The sequence below is a fragment of the Uranotaenia lowii genome, chromosome 2 (assembly GCF_029784155.1).
Source record: "Uranotaenia lowii strain MFRU-FL chromosome 2, ASM2978415v1, whole genome shotgun sequence".
In the NCBI taxonomy this organism is placed as follows: domain Eukaryota; kingdom Metazoa; phylum Arthropoda; class Insecta; order Diptera; family Culicidae; genus Uranotaenia; species Uranotaenia lowii.
Window position 1 is genome coordinate 278,816,415 of NC_073692.1, and position 21,019 is coordinate 278,837,433.

General features: G+C 38.1%; 1 protein-coding gene across 12 annotated transcripts in view; it reads left to right on the forward strand.

Annotated features, from left to right (window-relative positions):
* LOC129744499 (zinc finger protein 432) overlaps positions 1-21,019 on the forward strand; it is a 49,803-nt gene that overhangs the window by 14,057 nt on the left and 14,727 nt on the right. Inside the window, exon 1 of one of the 12 annotated variants that reach the window (XM_055737051.1) lies at positions 6,698-6,851. The exons of the other annotated variants lie outside the window; for them this stretch is intronic. Coding sequence (XP_055593026.1) covers positions 6,849-6,851 — 3 coding nt within the window. The 5' untranslated portion in view covers positions 6,698-6,848. Of the gene's footprint in view, positions 1-6,697; positions 6,852-21,019 lie in introns of those variants that run through there. 12 annotated transcript variants of the gene reach the window in all.

The following is a 21,019-nucleotide window of genomic DNA, read 5'->3' on the forward strand; positions in this document are numbered from 1 at the left end:
AGGACAATCTGTACAATTTTGTTACGAAATATGGACAAAGTCAGAGTTTGCTGTACGACGCGAATTAAAAAATTGAAATAGAAATAAGTTAGTCAAATAAATATCCAAAAATTGTCGAACTGTACGTATAAGTGCCAAATGAAATAACATTCCTCAATTTACTTTTGTTTAGTACAATTTCGAGATAAAATATGTTTCGTAAAACAACCCTTCTGTTTGAGGAACGAACCCCTACAAAGGAAGCATGCAACTTTATTCTAAATCAAAAAAAGTCTACAAAGTTCATATCAAGTACTGGAGTGAAGCACATGATCGGCAACTATGATTAAGTGTCATCATGGAAGTCAAGTCTCATACCAGAATTTTTAGTTTTTAATAAGCGAAAAACAAAGTATAGATCGCTGAAATGTCAAAAAACAAATTTCTCCGATAAGCTGAAAGTGTTTCCTGGTTATGAATCATGAGTCATTCAAACCTAGCTTTAAACAACAAATTTTTGATAGTTCCAGAGCTCGTAAGCTGTATATCCGGTACCGAGGCTACGTGACAGATGATTTCTGATGAACGACAAAACTTATGAAAAACATTATTTCAAGAAAAAATCCAGCGTTTGAAACCTATACAATGTCAGCTCGTGGCAAGGTCCCTAGAATAATAAAGTATGTATTTGCTGATTGTTTTGTATGAAATATGATTTGCCAAGATTCTGCTCCTGAGGAAAAAACAACAATTTTCAAAACGATAACTTTGGTTTGCGCTGTTTTTGAAAGCCTAAAAAGAGTAATATCATACGCAACCTTTGCAATGATATACGATCTATACTGACCCATTATACTTTAAGTTAAAATTTTATTTTTTTTTTTAATTTTTCATGAATTATCATAAGATTACTTTAATTTTCTTGATAGAAATTATTTCGATCAAACGAATGGTTTTTGAGATACACGCATTCGTAACTGTCCCATTTCTAAAATTGCTAAGCTTTAGCAGCTGCTTGTTCGTTCCGAAATGGGAAGGGACTGGCTTGCAAAAACGACCAAATCATTAGTCGGTTCGTATCAGTTGAGTATTTTGGCGTTGAACGTTGCCTACACTCCTTTCTATCTGCGCCAAAAAAGCTGAATCTACTTAACATTTGCTAATTCGATACCGACGGGTGAGCGGAAACAGACAAAAACGCAAGGGTACGAGAAAATTTTCTGGATTTACTTTAGTTTTATATTCATCATATTTTTATAAAGTATCGCAGCGCTTATCTTATTAAACCACTTAGGCATGCTTTATTTAGAACTGGAACAAACTTTTGCTCATATTGTGGCGCTCCTGGTGGATGGATTTGGGAGTTCTTGGCGCCCACGTTTCGGGAATTTTGTCAGCTTCACGCATGTGTTTTTGACATTCCGCAAATCGATTGTACTTTGTAAATAAACAACATGGAAGTCGAAAGGAGCGAAAATATTGAACACAGTTATTTGGAAAATCTATTGTAGTCTGCATCTAGGCTATCTAAACAGCTGAAATTGCCTAGAAATACTGTATGGCGCGTTATCAAACGGTATAAGAAACATTGGTGACGATTCGGAAGCCTCAAGCCGATTGTACGAGTAGAATTGTCGATCAGAAACTGCGTGGTAATATTTTTAAAATGATTAAGAGGAATTCCAATCTGTAGGACCGTGATTTGGTCAGAAAATTTTGTGCTGCCCATAGTACCGTGAGGAGAATTAGACTCCAGGAAGGAATCAAGTCGTATCGAGCTAGCAAACAGCCAAATCGGACCATAAAACAGAATAGTGTGGACAAAACCCGTGCTCGGAAGCTATACGACCAGGTGCTGACCAAGTTTGACGGGTATCTTCTGATGGACGATGAAACCTATGTCAAGGCTGACATCAGACAAATTCCAGGTCAAAATCCTACTTGACATCGACTCAGGGGGATGTTCAGCCAAATTTAAATTTGTTTTCGCCGACAAATTTGCACGAAATTCTATGATTTGGCATGTCATTTGCAGCTGTGCCAAAAAAAACGAAAGTTTTTGTTACAAATAAGCCAATGACGTCGGAACTATATCCAAAAAGTGTCTCGAAAAACGAATTGTGCCGTTCATTCGATCCCACGTCCATCCCTAATGTTTGGGCCAGATTTGGCAAGCTGTCATAACAGCAAAGTCGTTCAAGAATGTAACCGTCGTTACATTACGAGGTTTCCAAAACTATAAATTTTGTTAAAATCTGCTGAGAACAAAAGAGAGATATAGCAGTTCGAAGCGAGGAGTGTCAACTTGACACTCAAGGTCTTATTAAGGAGTTTTTTTTCCTGAGCATTCAGGGTGCTTCCCTAAAAAAGGGATAAAGCAAAATTAAAGAACTCAAGAATTCATTGAGGGTCCTCGAAGAAATTGTATTGTTTGGATGCACCCGAATAAGGCTACAAGCCGCCAAACTTCCAATAGTGTCATATTGACACTCAAGTGCGGATTAGGGTCTAGAAAACGCTAAGTATCATTATTTTTCAAAAATAAAAAACAATTCGTTTTTTAAATTTCCTAACTATAAATTTTTGAGTCAATTTGCAAAAAAGTTCCTAATAGTTTTTATCTGGTGGGTATTATCATTTCAAAATTAGCTCTTGATTCAAGCAATCAGTCGCTAAGAAACGATATCTAGCGAACTATATTTTGATTAAAATTTAATAAATTTTCTTCTGTTTACTTTTCCGGAAAAGGAATTCAAACCGCGAAAATTTGGATATAAATTCAATTCATACTATCCAAGCAAAATTGGCAAGAATTTGAATTGAATCGCAAGGACCTCCAGCGGGTACCTTTTCGTCCCGCGAATCTTCAACTTCAATAACGACAGAAAGCCACCTCCAGCATCTCCCTTGTACTTGTATCCAATTAAAAGATTCCCTTGGAACTCACCGCCTGGCGGCAGCCTGAAGTCTCGTTTCGTTTGCGGTTTTTCGATTGAACATGAAGATCGAAATTGCCTGCTCCAAATTGATACAATTTTTTCCCGACTCTTTTATTAAAGCAAGTTTGAAAGCTGCTTCACCGCAGCTGTTGGAATAATGTTCTGAATTGATTTTTCAAAAGAAGCCTTCCTCTGTCATTTAATTAATAGGTATACTTTTCTACAAAGCTCATACCTATTGATTACAATTATTTCAGAACATAACCCATTAATGATCATCAGTTTATTGTTTAGTAAAAGAAAACAAGCGGCACCAGCTATGCCCGCTCAAAATGTAGTTTCCCTTGGATTTTGTAAAGGTCGAACCCGGTCTCTATAAATCGTCAAAGGTCAATCATCACTAGAGGACCAACGAGATTGTTTATTGCACTGACGGAGGAAAAATTTCAGGCTGCATCATAACATGAGTAGATCAGCATCTTTGAACTTTGGGAAGCATCTGCCTGATGGATAACGTCTTGTTCTTAGACATCATCTATTGACAAAATTACGTGTGTCGGTACGACGTTCCGATGGTTGTCGGAATTTTATATTTTTGTTTTGGTTTTCGAAATTCGAATGAGTTATGCCTAGCAGCCAGCCGTAGCGGACAGATTTTTGTTCATTCAAAACTACATCTCCACCAACGACGTTGGTTGGCGTATTGGTGGTGGGTCTAAAGTAGTATAGAGAGAAATTGATGTTTTTCACGTCCGCCCGTCTGTGTTGTGTGGTGTTGTGAATGAAGTTGAAAAATACACGCGAGGGGACGATTCGGTTCTATGATGTTGTTGTTTTCAGCAACATTCTGTCTTTGTCCGTGTGTTGATTCACGCGGTGTGTTTTTCCCTTTATGTGCATGTTTCGGGATTGTACATAAAACAGAACCCAACTGCTTATGTACAGGCCTACTACGAATATTTTGGCGCTAAAATGCGAAGATTTGTTTTGAATATTTCTACGGAGGACGTATTCGGATCATAAAAATGTTGCCTGAAACTCAATTGGAGGGGAAAAATGAATGAAAAGATTTATTTCGTAGGTTTGTTGACGAATTTATATCTAGTAAACAATAGAGGAAAGGATCATGCAACATTTTTTTCAACCATCATAGGGGTTTCAATAAACGAAAAACATCATTCATTTTATTGCTCCCTTAAACCTCACTCGAAGCTTGACGATGACAATTAAATAATTTCTCCAATTGACGATGATGTATCTGCATTCTATAATGATGGTCTTTTGATGCTCTGAAGTCCGACTGCCGTCAAACGCAGAGTGCAATCGACGGCGAGTAATGGATCAAATGACTTTTATTGAACATATGAACAATGCTCTGGATCAGTTGTGTGGTAAACATTTCATTGTTTCGCTTTTATACAAGGGTGATAAAAATGGGGGAGAATCAAAGACTTAAGAATAATTGTTTTAAAATATTGGATATCGAATGCTGATCATTCTTCTCTATACAGTCAATCGAAAAATTGATCGTACACGGATTATTGGCAATGATTCGAAAAAAATCGCTCATTTCGTGTAAGAGCCGCTATAAACTCCATAGATTACCGGTAAAGGGAAGTCAGCAACTCCCGCGTAGTGGTCAGAGTATAAGTCATCTACTGTAATGTTAATGAGATTGAATCCCGGTCATGGCAAACATAGTGTCCTTTTGGTGGTTGGGTGGTTTTGCCTTCCGTAAGATGCTAACCATCGTGACTTCGAAAGAAGTACGCTTAGCGTTAAAAGGAAAAAGATCTCTTCAAAGAAGCTTCGTTTTGGTTCAAAACTCATCCATGATTTGTTGCTGAATTTTTAAGTAACGTTTACATGAGTAAATTTGAGCTTTTATATTTGTATGGGAAATTTGTATATTTTGTATTAAAAAATCAACATCATCTTTGTTTCTCATGTGGAACCGAGCCTGCTATAGTTTTTATGCCAATTTATAAATTCTTCAAAGAAAATTTTCCGCTGAACTACTTTGTCGAAGACCGTAACTTCGTTATTAGCTATTTAATGGGCGTATGTCATTTGGCATTGATAAACAATAAATTCAATTGACACCTCTGCTGAGTGCCTAGCGAGGTATTGCATGACTACTTTTTATGCAATAATTCGCACAAGCAGTGATATTAATTGAATTGACTGTTCTTCAATGCTAAAAGACCAACCCCTATTAAACAGCAAATAACTTTTTTCCCTAATAAGACACGAAATTACGGTCTTCGACAAAGTTGTTCAGCGGAAAATTTTCTTTGAAGAATTCATAAGGCACAAAAACTATTAGCAGGCTCGGTTCCACAGAAGAAACAAAAAAATATGTTGATTTTTCAGTACAAAATATTCAAATTTCCCATACAAACATAAAATTTCAAATTTACTCATGTAAAATTCTGCAAAAAATCATGGATGAGTTTTGAACCAAAACAAAGCTTTACGGTATCAGAAATTTAAAAATGACCCCAAATCGACTCAGTCTAATGTGTTTGTTTAAAAAAAGTCAATCATCGGGAAAAGAAACTAAAGGCTCCTTTTAATGCAGGCGAACCAAATACCGAATACCTACAATGACTTTGATTTTATCATAGTCAAATCTAAAGGATTTGCCATCTGGTTCATTTTGAGGATATTGTCATCCCTCGGGTGATCACAAGGGCCGTTCTACGTAAGTTGAATAAAAACATAGAACAAAATAGGGTATATTAAGCGGCCACACTACATTGTTTTCGAAGTATGTCTTTGTACTTTAAAACAGTTCTTATTCCCCTCTGCACAAATATTTTTAAACATTCCCAACTGGATCTGATGTTTTCTATTATTGCTACTCCGTGATTGTTGAGGTTGATAGCATAGAGTTGCCAGCACCTCCAAATTGTCCAAAACTAATGCTCTCTTTTTAAACATCAACAATGGCGCTGGCCACGTCCACGTCCTTGTAGTATATATGACTTGGAAAACGAAAAAGAGACGAAAGGTAGGCTACCTCTGCATGCTATCAACATAAAATAGGACACATAATATTTTTGGTGAATCTCAGGCGATATCCTGACATTAACTAACACGGTCCTAAGAAGGTTAACTTTTCGCTGTTGCCCTATCTACTCCTTGAACGTTCATGTGAGTTTTCAACTTTTGAAACATTCGCGAATCCCAGTTATCCGATGCACTTTTCTGTGCAACGAATTACAGGTTGAAATTCGGTTGCACTTCTCGGGAGTTCAAGTGAAAGTTCCTTTCACCTACACACAAGGTTTCGGATCTTTTCAGTGCAACGTGCATTAGGCCATACAGAGCAGCAAAAGTGAATGTGTCTACCCAAAAGTTGCATTTCGTGATTCGTTGGCACGAGAGAATGACACATATATTTCCGCATTCAATTTTCAAAAGGTTCTATGTTTACAATGACAATCTTTGGAAGACGTTGTCCCATGCGGCTGCTGCAAACGACTAAACTGATACTTGTTCGTATCCATATACGGCATTTCCAATACTTGAGGGTTTCGATTTCATATGAAACTTATTTCTGTACAACGCCGTCAACTATTTTCCGCGATTGCAAATCACCGACCAAGAAAATTCGATTGGCTTCAGTGTAGTGTAGTGTGATTTTGTGCCACCGATATTCAAAGGCCACTGATCTGTTCCCAGCTTAGCACTAGCGTTTCAGTTTGTGGTTTTCTAGTGATCTATGAAGGCGGTTTGTTTAGAATGCGCGGCGTAGTAAAGTGTTGATAGTTGTTGCATAGGTGCAAGTAACAGTAAAAGTGTGTCGCAGCTTTTGTCTCTGGAGGCCTGGCACCGCACCGTTGCGAATCGAAAAGTGGAGTCTTATGTGTGTTCTGTTGAGGTTTAACCTCTACGGCCAGCAGCAGCAACAGAGCGTTATTTCGAATGGTAAACATTCTGATGTGTGATTGTAATATTAGTTGTCATTCAATTAACTTGTGTAGAACTCATACAGTGTACCACCAGAGGAGTAGGACCAGTTTTTCGTCTCGTATCGAGTTCTGCGTGTATAATGCGGCCGGGTTTCCCCGTGTGGTGGTTCCACATTCCTGACCTACATCACAGGACAGTGTTGTTGTTCGTAAATAGGTAGTACCCCGAAATAAGCTGTAGCGGAGAGGCTTGTTGGGTTTGGTGCAATGCTTTTTAATTTGAGTCAGACAGGCAGCAGGAGGGTATTGTCGCTCACATTCGTTCAAAGATTTGTGTGCGCCTTCCTGTCACCTACATACACACTGACAAACGACCTTGACCCACATACAAGCGTAGGACCTTCGGAAGCAGACAAGTGTAAAAATGAACCCAACAGTGTGGTGTGTTGGGCTATCTCTGGCTGCGAGATTATGCGAACCGAAAGAACTCAGAAATTTATAATATTCTCAGTGTTCTACTACAACAGATGGGTTCGACACCGGTGCATGATTTGATGGTAGTCATTCGTTTGCCCAAACAATCCTATAGTCATTCAACGGTTTGCTTCAGACACCAATAAGCATATTTTTCGATCAAAATACCAAAGACTAAACATTTCCCTTTCGCCGTTTGTCGAAGTTCAGCATGTCGCACTTCGACACATGAACACGGAGAACCACAGCTCGGCCCCAAGCAGAAAACTGTAAACTGGTTTTCCGTACCTATTCTTCGCCGCACAGTCGCAATAATAAAAGACTATCATTTTGCTCTCCATCCCGACAAAACCCTCTAAATTGGTGTGATGTGGCCCGTCGTAGCGAATGCTACATGTTTGCGTGTCCCACCTCCCAGATCCGGCAGCCAATCCGACCAACCTACCCGCCGAATGCCTCCCCCTGGCTTTTGTCCGATTGAAAATCGAGAGACTCAAACAACTCTGCTACCATGAGCTGCTAAACTTGTGTGTTGTGTAGAGTAGAGCATCAGCAACATCACCACCATCAGCTCGCACTCTGGCAAAGCCGGCAAAGCACGGCGGACGAGAATGAAAGAAGTATGTTGGTCGGAATTAATATCATCGTCATGTTGCTGCTGCTTCTCCTTCGAAGGAAACGCTTATGTTTGAGGGTCACGAAGACAACCTTGTACAGGCCCACGTTCATCGTCGTGGTCGTCCCCTTTACCAGCGGCAAAGTTGTTCTGACTTGGAACAACTTCTGCCACATATTTGGTACAGCCTAAACAAGACGAGAGAAAAAAACAACCCAACTTCAAAACAAATGGCGTATTTTTTTTTGATTCTGGATTTGGCTCTGAAACCGTCAGAATAAAAAAACGAGTTTCGGGTTTCGAGTTATTCCATACGTGGGTGTGCGTGAGAACGAGCGCAATGTTTACAAGCAGCTGTCATTTTGTTCTCCCTTCTGGATTTCTTCACTCGGTTCTTCACATCCGGATTGTCGTTTTTCGTGTCCGGATTGCACTGGACAGCAGATAGTACGATTTTGCTTGGCTTAGAGATTCAAAATCGCGGCAATAATCATTTTCCCGTTCATTATTTCAACTGTTTTGCTTTCAGCCAAAAACAGCTGTTTAATGTTTTGACAACAACGTTGAGAGTATGGGTGAACTTCTCGCAAAACTGACTTTCTTCTCAGGGCGACTCCGTCCCTTTTTCGAGCGAACCTAGGTTGCCTCTCGAGCAATAAATGAGCACGATGACAGCAGTTAGAGCGAACCTAGGTTGCCTCTAGTTTGCCTCCAGGTGAAAAAAAATACGGTAAAAGTCTCCCTGTGCGTGTTTGCGATTGCGACACATTAAAGTAATGTAAACATGTCTTTGTCTTCTGACAATTCGTTCCATCAAACATCGACTGGCTGAAAATAAAAACAAAACAAACGGAAGACTGCCAAAGGTTTGTTTGAAACTTTCGTAATATCAGCCCACAGAGAATGACGAATGACTTCTGACTGAGTGCGGTGCTTTTTTGATGCAAATCACTCAAGAAGCGGTTCTAATGTTACTCTTATACTGTTCTCGTTCGTTCGTTTGCGTTGTTTCCGATTTTATTACAACTTCTTACAGTATATAATTGCATTTTTGCAATTCTTTTCGCTTTGCGGTTGCGGTTCAGATCAATCATTTGTGAGTGCAGCGAAACTTCTGGGTGGATTTTATTGGTGTTTCCTTCTTGATTAGTTTTCTCTTCAACCAATATAATACTACATCAGAGTGTTCTGCATATGCACTGAAACAGACATCACCGAACTCTTTTTTAAAATTTTATTTACAGATCAAATTTTTAAGTTTACCTACGAAAATATTGAAAGACCGATAATTCGACTGTTTTCCTTTTTTCATCTATCGGTAGTTTTATAAACCTAAAGGTAATGCACAATGAGGAAAAACCCTGATCAGGAGAGAAAAACAAAATTATATCAAGATGAGATATTTTGATACTAATTTTTTTCTATCTAAATGAGTTATAATTCAGTACTCGTAGGATGTTAAAATATCTCAAATTATATCAACAAATCTATACGATCATAGCTAAATTATATCAGTTTTTGATATGCTCCTATCAAGATTATATCTGGTTCAGATGGCATAGTTTTCTATTAGGCAGAACAAATCCTATCAAAATTATAACTTATCAAGATATGAATGCTTTGAGAAAAATTTCTAGTGGAATGTCAGTAACCCACAGTATTTGCTAAAATCATGCTCCATTTTTGGCATCCCAAAAATGTTATTCAGTTTTATGAATCTACTGGGCGAAACTCATTAAAGTACGGTTTGGGCCGTTGACTTCGATGTCCGTGTTGCATGGAAAGTTATATGCATATCAAAATAAGATACGGTTATAATATATTATAACAATTTGAAACAAATTGTTTATCGTTGAAAGTGAGTTCAATCCTATTCAAGAATGCCAATCAAAATAAGATATTACCAAGATTCAAGAAACTAAGAGTCGAAAATTATAAGAACAATATTCTAACTGAAAAAGATATAAATATCTCGTTGAGATATGTTTCAGTTCTTATTTTGATATGCTTTCCTAATCGGGAAGTGTATAAACCGCGAAGACCTCTTATACAAAACAAATCTATGAAAAAGTACTTTGCTTTAGTGAAAATATCCAGAGAAGTGATTGGACGAAGTTTCAGAGGCCGCACGAGCTTACGAACGGAGGTATAGTGCCTTTTTAGCCCCTAATTCCCCTATATTTTGTTAACAATCCAGATAAAAATTTATTAGGACTTGAAAACTTTGAACAAAAATAGACCTATCTTGTGCATTTTTTTTTTTTTTGAAAAATCGATTAGAGGCTGTTTGAGCTACCGCACACTTCAGAAAATGGAGTTTTGGCTGTTTTACCCTCAAATCCCTACATTTTTCAATTATTTCATAAAAAATGCATGTTCGGCCTTCCGAATTTTGAACCAAATGGAACGTATCATGTGTGATTTTTTCCGAGGAAACCAATAAAGCGTGTTTGAGCCACCGCAAGTTTCAGATAATTGAGTTATGACTGTTTTACCCTCAATTCCCTTACATTTTTCAAATAGTTAAGAAAACGCATGTTTGGACTTTCAAAATTTTGAACCAAATGGGACGTATCTTGTGCGATTTTTTCCGAGAAATCTAATGAAGGCTATTTGAGCCACCGCACGCTTCGGAAAATGGTGTTTTGGCTGTTTTTACCCTCAAATCCCTACATTTTTCAATTATTTCATAAAAAAGCATGTTGGGACTTGAAAATTTTCTACAAAATGGAACGAATCTTGTATATTTTTTTCAAGGAATCCAACGAAGCCTATTTGAGCCACCGCACTTATTGCAAACAGGAGTTATGGCTGTTTTGTCCTCAATTTACCAACATTTTTCAAATATTTCAGTTCAAAATTTTAGTTCAAAATTTTCGAGTCCGAACATGCTTTTTCTGACTATTTGAAAAAATGTAAGGGAATTGAGGGTAAAACATCCAAACTCTGGTGTCCAATGCGTGCGGTAGCTCAAATAGGCTTCGTTGGATTGCTTGGAAAAAATCATACAAGATTCGTCCCATTTTGTTCAAAGTTTTGAAGTCAAAACTTACTTTTTCGGAGCTATTGAAAAATTTAGGGAAATTGAGGGTAAAACAGCCATAACTCCTGTTTCCAATCCGTGCAGTGGCTCAAATAGGCTTCGTTGGATTCCTCGGAAAAAAAAACATAAGATAAGTCTTGATTTGAATTTTGAAGTCCGAAAATGCTTTTTTCTCAAATAATTGAAAAATGTAGGGAATTGAGGGTAAAAACAGTCATAACTCCATTTGATTTCTTAGAAAAAATTGTACAAGATACGTCTATTTTTGTTCAACGTTTTCAAGTCTTCATCAGTTTTTTTTTCTGGATTGTTTACAAAATATAGGGGAATTAGGGGCTAAAAAGGCACTATAACTCCGTTCGTAACCTCGTGCGGTATCTGAAACTATGTCTAATCGCTTCTCTGGAAATTTTCACTAAAGGAAAGTACTTTTAATGGATTTGTTTCGAGAGAGAAAAGATTTTAAATTTTTTCGCGGTTTATACACTTTTTTCCCCATTGTGTAACGGTTTTGAACTATCGGTGCTTTTTTGTGTGAATTAAACCTCATCCGTTATTTTGTATCAATATGACAATATTCGAAGTTTGGCGGGTGCATCCTAAAAAAAAAAATTCTTTTGGGACCCTCAATAAATTCTTTGAATCTTTAATTTTACATTATTAATTTTTTATGGACGCACCCTGAAGTCCCAGGATAAAGCTCCCTAGTAAGACCTCGAGTGTCAATTTGACACTTCTCGCTTCGAACCGCTATATCTCTCTTGTTTCTCAACCGATTTTTGCAAAATTTATAGTTTTGAAAACCTCGTGATGGAACTTAAATATGTTTCTTACACATTATACACCTAGAACTCTTCAGTTTTTCGTTATTCAAAGTCTTAAAAAAACCGAAAAAATATACTTCGGAAAAAAAATTGTAGATCAGCTAGGGAATGCTGAAGAAAAAATTTCACTAGTGTCCAAAAAAGCTGAAGTTAGAAGCAATAAGTTGCACATAACGATATATTTTTAGAAATTTTTCAAGATCATGACAAAAAAAAATGTAAAAAATTGGTGCGAAAACCGTACTTTTCAATCAATGAATCGTCAAAATTGTTTTAGTCACACCAGATGAATTTTGAAAAAAAGGATTGAAAAGTTAACATCATTTGGCATCTTTTCACATTTTTAAATTTTCAAAATACGAAACTGTATTTTTGACGAATTTTCAAGGGTAGCTTTGGACCTTTTGTCAATTTGCAATTGTAAAAATGTTGAGAAATAAGAAAGTAGAGCGTCAGTTGACACTCAAGGTCTGATTAAGTCTTATACGATTAGAGTTATTTCCTGGGCCTTCAGGGTGCGTCCATAAAAAAGCAATTAGATATACAAAATTTAAGATTTTGATAAATTCGGTACCTAAATTAAAGCATTTGAAGGCATTTTTTTTATCCATAACCCTTTAATGAAAGCATATGAAACTCGGAACCTTTTTTTCTGTCCTTTTACAGCTTCGTTCAATATTGTTATAATATTTTGTAAATGACATACACCGTCTGGCCGATTTACAGACTGAATAAACGTGGACAGCTTAGGATTAACATTTAACACCCACCCATTTAACCGCTAACTGAGACTTACAATATTAAAACTTTTTCAACCCACTATAATAACAAATAGCAATTATAAAACCCAGAAGAAATGGTTAACAATTTAATATGAAATTTAATCAATTTGAACAGTGATCAAACAAGTTTTTTTTTTTCATTTATTTCAAAATTAGAAGTGAATAAAGTTATTCCTACTGAAATTGTGTTTTATTGAGGGTTCTGTCATGATTATAATTTTTTTTTTTTTGCTTTTTTAGTAGCTCTCTATACAGCATTAAATTTTCATTTCTCTCTACACACTATTCCAAATTTTCAAATTGGATGTACAAAACTGAAGCATCACATTTGACGTAAAATTACAAACATTAGTTAAAAATAAAAATGATCGATCTATCTGATTTTTATCCTAAAGCTCAGGTTTTATTAGATGGATCGATCCTAGAACATCTGAATCGATTTTGGAGAACGCACAATCAAATATACTCGATCATTAAACAGATTACTTTCCTACAGGACGTGGGAGTTTTTGCTTATATCATTGGGCATAATCTGCACGCTGTTAGCGGCATACCAATCCATAATATTTTTTCCTAAGGAGTTGTGCGTAACTCTCTTTAATCAACGGTGTTTAAATAAGCTGTTTATTTAAACACCGTTGATTAAAGAGAGCTACGCCCAACTCCTGAGGAAAAAATATCATGGATTGGTAGGCCGCTAACAACGTGCAGATTATGCTCAAGGACATAAGCCAAAACTCCCACGTCCTGTAGGAAAAAACCTTTAAAGTTTATCATGAAACTGATCATTTGTTTTGTAAAAACTATATATCACGCTGAACATAAACACTACCTAGGTTGTTTCAAATATGGATAAATATTTGTAAACTTGCCCTATGAAAAGCTTTTGTGTTGGATATTCTAATTATTTGAGCGGTTAATATCGGATGAGGCTAGACAAAAGATATAAGAGCTAGTCATTGTTGACCACCTCCAGTTGAACTAAAACAACCGAACCAGACTGCATTCATTGTATTATTCATAGATTCCATCGTCCCCGTGTGGCTGCTCAAACAAACTGCATGGGCGTCAACGATGGACGAGAACGACGACGACGACACAATTAGGATAAGTTGAGACAGACATGGCTTTCAAACAAACTCCGACCGGGCCCAGGTTGGTCGTTCCGGCTGACAAGTATTAATTTCCATATTACGAACACTTATTATATTCCTCGAAAAAAAACGAAATGAAAAGAAACCCCTTTTCATTTCCGACCAAAGGTCGACATACGTTGAACCTTCGTTGCAAAAAACGAAATTCATGAAAAGCAATTTATTACCCCGGATGCCTGGATCTTCTTTCTGCGCGTGGATTTCCATCGTCATCAGCGCCAGCAGCATCAGGAAGAAAGAAAAACGCTACACAACAATATGTTCTCTCGACGACGGACGACGGCAGCACTCGTTGCGATTTTCCCGGTAATCTGTGAATAGTGCAGTAAACCCGGACGATCTGAACCCTTTGATGCTCCCCTGATCCCGGCTTTCTAACTTCCTCTGCACCTGCGCCTGTTTGCTACTGGCGGCGGCGGGCTTGCAGTTCACACAATCAGGAAATGTCGGATTGGGCCATATTCTAACTAACATAGGAACAGAACAGAAGTTTGGGTAGGAAGAACCTCTTCGATTGCATCGTTCCAGAACGAGACTTTACTTGAATGTACGACGAGTTCACATTGTATGGTTTCCGAGTTTGAAATTGGATGCCTGTCTCATGCTGGCCGTGACCAGGGCCACTACCGTCGTTATGACTTGTCCTTTCCCTTCAAGCAGCTTCCGCAAAGAGTTTGTCCGTGGTGCATGATGCCATTTTGGGTGGGTGGTGTGCAACAGAAATCCACATGATAGATCTTCATCGTTAGACGACTGATTCAGTATGTACTCGCTCTTGGCTCTTGCTTTGGGTGGCGTTGTGTGGAGGCTCTTGTAGTGGAATGTTGTGGGTTGTTGAAGTTGAGTTGGAGAAAGGAGAAATTGAACATCCACACCACCCACCGAGGGCGTGTTGTGGTGGTATTTTTTTCGGGTACCGAACTACAGCCATCCACTAGGATACGGAGGAATGTATCCCGTGGTGCTCTTGATAAATTCATGTGTAGGTTAGGGATACAAAAACCATCCTAACAGTCCTGGTCCTGCCTGGGCACATAGTGGTGGTAACTTTGTTGTTCGGTGTTATTGCTGTTATTATTTCTTCTATTATGGGTGTGTTGTGCCTTACCACCCCGTAGCTCAGCTCAGCCTGGTCTGGTGGTGTGAAGGTGGTAGATACATAAAAAGACCATGCATACTCTCACTCCGTTCCGTGCCGAAGTTGGTAATGTTTAAAAACAAACTGCTGTTGTTGAGAGCCGGTAATCAAATACCAATTCCCCGAACCCCGAACGGTGTGGGTTTTCTGCTTCCAACCAACCAACAATGAGGCTGGTGTTCGGTGCGTGTCTCTGTAGGAGTGTGATTTCCTTCCTCCCCATCGCCGTGATGTATAAAACGACCATAAAACCAACACCAGCCATGAGGCACGTGAATAAGGCGAATCAAGAGGCATCTATACTGACTGACAGTGTGGGATGCACTTGGCGCGAATACTGACTGACTCACTGACTGATATGGATGTTGTGTTCGGGTCAGGTTTAAATCGTAGGCCGGAAGGTGCGTTCCTACGTACGATAGGTTGGTAGATGAGGACCGATTTTGTGTAAATATAGTGTCATTGATTAAGAACGAAACTCCCATGAGTATGTGTATCAAAACAAAACGATATAAACATTGATCGGGTATGATAGGATTTTATAGATATTTTTAAATTTTAATAAGGACCATGTTATTTCTTTGGATCCGGTAAGGCTTACAATTATTTCAAGTTTCTTATGGATTTTAGTTTTGGACGTTTGCCTTCGATGAACATGGATCGAGTATCGTTTGTATGGTGAAATTCTCGTCAACCTGACAAACTTGTCACATTTGGAATTTTACTCACATACTCTTTAGTATTGTATCAGTCCTTTGTAATCCTAATCCAACTTAAAAAATATCTGGAACACAAATAAGCATTTTTAGTAGAGATGAAGGCACTAATTGACCTATTTCAGTTTCTTTTCTCCTCAATTCGTAGATTATTATTTTTTTTTCGTAGATTAAGAATGTTGAATAGCTTCGTAAACTATCCAATTCCTGTCAACACCAATAACTTCACAAAAGTGATCTTCTCAGTAAGCAGTTCTATCTTAGTGTAGATCTTGGCCAATGGGGTTTGAAGCGCCAGAAATGTTTTTAAACATTCGGAAATGAATTCATGTCTGCTAACCGAATATTACTCTACACTATGAGAGTAATCCTCTCGTTTAGAAGCATCTACGAATCCTTCTGCGTTGCTCCTACAACTGGCCCTCTGGATCTCTGCGCTGTTGATTCTGGCATTTGGCTGATCTCTGAACTAGAAATTTCATGAAGCACCATAGCCTTTTCTTAAACTTACCCTGTGATGCCACATTTAAATCGGTATTATCAAGCCCGAAAAAATCGGTATTCGGTTTAGAAATTCCAAAAATACAAAAAAATTTCGTCAAAAATTAGAATAAATATCGGAAAATCGGTATGTGTGGCATCGCTGCTACTGACAGGAATGCGGTAAAGACTCCGTGTAATCCACTCATGCTCGAAAGTAACTCTCTCTAACAAACTTGTGTTTCAGTCCGCGTGTTGCTTGTAATATGACAAAATTAAAATTATCAACATGTTACTTCAGTGATTGCGTCGTCAGGTAGAATTTTCGTTTACCCGCAGAATTTCTATTTTTTTTTTCGATAATCCGTAGATTTCGAGTATCGATCCGTAGAAGTGCTTAAAATCCGTAAATCTACGGAGCAATCCGCTGCTGATCATCAAAGAGCGAACGGGCCAAGATGGTCAACAGTCTCAGTTCTGCGCACGGTAAAATCCTTTTCGAGAGATGTTTCTTTTTTCTAACGTTTACCTAGGATATCGTCGAAGCCTACTTGAGGATCGTGAATGCTTTCGGATCATGGTCGTTGTTGACTCCAAAATTGAAAATTTTAGTAAAATTTGGGTAAACGATATGAGAAGGCAGAAACCTGTGCTGGTAAGATCCCATAAAAAACTAACACCTATGTCTCTGAATAATGTTTTTTGTTGTGAAAAGCGAATAATTCTACATTTTTCTTGTGAAAAATGATAAGATAATACCTGAATCAGAAAAATAGTTTGCTTAATAGCGGCACGTTATCCAGGCATACGGAAAAAATTGTGCCCAGTCATTTGTTCAGGATCACTATTTTTTCGCAAAACATTACATCGATCCTGTATTACGACCAAGGGATTGAAATCAAGAGAGAATTCTTTGCATTTGGAGTGGTAATGATCAAAATTCCACAACTGCTTCACAAATTGCAACAATTAGCATTTTCACTCTCTCTGAGCATTGGTTTCTCTCATTTGAACTCAAATCTTCTACAGGGTGACAAAAAAGTCCGGTCACACAGGAAAATCTCAATATTTCAAAGAATAAGAAGAAAATCAGAATCTGGCTTTCATAACTTTATTCAGTAACTCATAAAGATACTTCACAGACGGTATCTTAGAATTACACCACCTTTCTCTAATCTAACGAGCTTCAGACGTCTCGGAAAGTGGTCGCAGGCTACGCGCACGTGCTCCATTGGCATCTCGTCCCAGATTTTCCTGATAACTTGCTCGAATTGCTCCAGTTTACCTCTCTTGCAAATGGCTCCCTAAACCATCACTGACGTCTTATTTTGGAACCGGGAAACGTTCAGCTTGTCCGTAGGAGCTTGCTGGAGGCTCACATTCCAAACTCGATCATTTGACGATTGACTGTTTGCTCCAAAACGAACAGCTTCTCGTCCGAAAAATTGATCTCGTCATCTGCGCGCCAACCGATCAACTCCCGCGACCATTGGTACCTCTTGTCCATTGTAGCTTTGGTAACCCCATGAACCACCTGTTTTTTGTACGGTGTACGTTTGAAATCCTTGCGCAGAAGCAGGCGGATTTATTCTCGGTTCATTTTGAGGTTCCTGGCCAGCTTCCGTACAGATTGGGCGGGATTCCGGCTAATCCGGTCTCGAAAAATCTTTATCAGCCTTGGAGTTCTCACAGACCTTGGTCGTCCAGATCGTGCCTTGTCCTCGGTGCCTTCGGTCTCTAGGTACCGATTTTTGGTCCGGTACACGAATTTCCGGTTGATTCCGAGAGGTTTTAGATGTTTGAATATGTGTCCGGGTTTGAACCCTTTCACATATTCAGCGATAACAGCTGCTCTAAACTCTGCCATACCTCACAACTCGATGTAAACAAACTGCACAGAAACGAAACTTTGCCACTTTTGGCAGCGAAGTTAGCCCTTTCATTTGACATATAGATGGCACCAGAGAGATGCAACGTGTAGGCTAACGGCGACCCCAACAAAGTGTGACCGGACTTTTTTGTCACCCTGTAATTATCTCTAACAAATTGTCACAAATTCAATCATTGGCTGCACAATTGTTGTGATCATTGACGAATTTTCCCCCTTCATATCAATTCTCCGATTATGACTTAACTTAGCTTTTAATTACATTTTCCAACTTCTGACAAACAAGCTGATTTTGGCTTTATGGCCACTGACTATGGTCGCTCGGGCCTCTGACTATAGCCATAAGAGCCTTTGACTTTGTTACCGATACCGGTGATGGTTGGTTGGGATAGAGATTCTAGTGCTACTATTGGCTCGACCCTTCGGAAAAACTACTTCGTTACCAAAGAGAGCTACTGGATCATTTTTCCCATTGTGACCCGTTCGTTTCTTAACAGTAAACTTTGATACAGTTAGGATATAAATCAGAAGAGAATATCAAAATGAAGTTAACATTTTTTAGGCTAATCTCAAGAGTCGGAGAAGTTAAATTCAATGTACTTGAATAAGTTATTTATTTATTTATTATTTATTTATTTATTATTGTTTTAAGAGATGCCTTAACCCTTTCCTTCCCATGGTAGCACAGGTGATCCACAACTTTGCACAGCTCGCATTTGAACTGGGCGCTTTGGATCAACACCATTTTTCACCGAATGTGTAGATATGAGTGAAGAAACATCGCACGAAATTTGAAGAAAATTGGTTCGCTAGGTTTTGCTTGGCAGATCAAAAGCTGCAAAAAAGTCGGATTTTTTTCGAATTTAAATCAAGTCGTCATTTGTTGTTCAATAACTTGACAAGTTTTTATAATTTCCTTCAAATAAAATTACTGACGTGCAAAAGATTGCTTATGCAAGCAGAATCAAATGATGGTTTGCTTAGATTTCAACTAAAACATATAAATTTTTGAGTAAGTAAAGTGGATCACTGGTGATACACTGGGAACAAAACGTACTTTTCTTCTTATGAAGCTTCTTATCAATACTCCAGAAAATCATTTCGTTAACAAAAAATCGCTTCAGGATAGTAATTCATCTGCTTAAATGACCACATGTTTTGAAATATTTGTAAAAGTAAAAGTATTTGTAAAAGTGATTTTCTCGAAAAACGGCATGTTCTGTTTTCCTTGCGCAAAGTGTCATGGCGGCCAATTGTTCAAGGCAAAAATGAAAATTTCAAATATTTCAATAGATAGACTTTCCGAGGTTTTTTATCCAATAGGATCGTTTTAGTTTGTGATCAATGAAGTGATGAAATTCCATGTTTTTTTGCAATTATTTCCTGTTTTTCATTTGCACTCTATGTGTTGTTATCTTCCCAATGGAGCACATATGATCCACCTCAAAACGCAAATTTATCAAATGGATCATTAAAGAAGGCTTAAATTATGCATCTTTTGTTCTAGAACTTTAGCTGTAAATCAATATTTCTATTTTTAAAACGTGAAAAACCTCGGGGGAAGGAAAGGGTTAACCTATTTTTAAATGATTATTGCTTAGACATAGCAAAATAAAAAATTCTAGCACACTCATTAAAATAACGGTTACATGTGTCTATTGGATTGTCGTAGCCATACATGGTTCGATGAGATGGAATCCAAAGAAGCATTTGATTCCGCAGTGGGCGTGTAGGAGCATACAAATTTATGCAATCCAGGAGATCGTTGTTTTCAATATTGCCGCTCAGTAAATCGAATGTGAATCAGGTTACATCGATGTTCATAAGGAGTCTCGTCTTCGGAATTCCAGTTAAGTTTCCGAAGAGCAAATCGAACAAACGCTCGCTGGACACCTTCGAGAGATTGACTCAAAGTCAGTTGGAAAGGGGCCCATACTGGAGCTGCGTATTCAAGTATACTTCCGACAATCGAACAATAAAGTGTTTTAAGTGCATACACGTCGTTGAAATGGATTGTGTTGCGACAAAGGATATCAAGCATAGCGTAAGCCTAGGCTGTTATTGTAGTAATATGCGTGTGAAATCTCAACCTGGCTATCAAAAGTTACACCGAGGTCCTTGATTGTGTCAACAGTCAACAGTTTCGAGAACGTTATTACCCATTGTGTAGTTATACTGATGCACGTTACGGGTTCTTGATAAACTCATTGTTTAGCACTTTTTGACATTCACCAACATTCCATCCAAACCGCATCATCTCATAACAACGTCAAGATCATGCTGCAACATGATGCAGTCCAGCGGTGATGTAATTTGTCGGAAAAGCTTAAGGTCGTCTGGATAAAATAGTTTATGCGAGGTCAACATGTCACACAAATCGTTAACGAACAGTTTGAATATTAACGATCCAAGATGACCGTCTTGGGGAACACCGGATGGTATCAAAAACTTCGAAGAGCAGAAAGAGTTGACTTTAACATAGACCAAGCGGGGGAGTTCAAATACGAGGCAAGTCACTTTGTTATCCACTCAGGAAGTCCAAGGTGTCTAAGTTTGTCTATTACCAATATGTGAGAAACGCAGTCAAAAGCTATGGAAAAAAGGTATACAGTGTGCACTTGCTGACGTTTTTAGAGTTTTGGTACCACAAAATTTGTAAATTCGAAAAAAAGTTAATGATTTAAATCGGATGGTAGCATCGTTGTATGACTACCATAATTCCTTTTTTTTTAAAGTGAAGGACAAATGTTTGATGTTTGTGCAGAATTTATTTTCTTATGGCATATCGGGAGAGTCCACGGGAATTGCACAATTGTAGTTTACAGATTAATGAAATGTCTAATGCTTCGCGATTTCTTCTCTCACAAAAAGTTTCGTAGGCACTTTCTTTTTTAATCCAAACCTTGGTAAAAATCTGTATCATATCGGGGCTTTGGTTCCGTTTGTTGTTATCTTAATCCTCCGGAATTTAAAAAAATTACTATGGAAGTCAATTTTTTTTTGTTTTTTTTAAGAACCGAGTTAGAGGCTTTCTTTGAAGCCGTCCACGTGTGCCCAGGCTCTGGAATT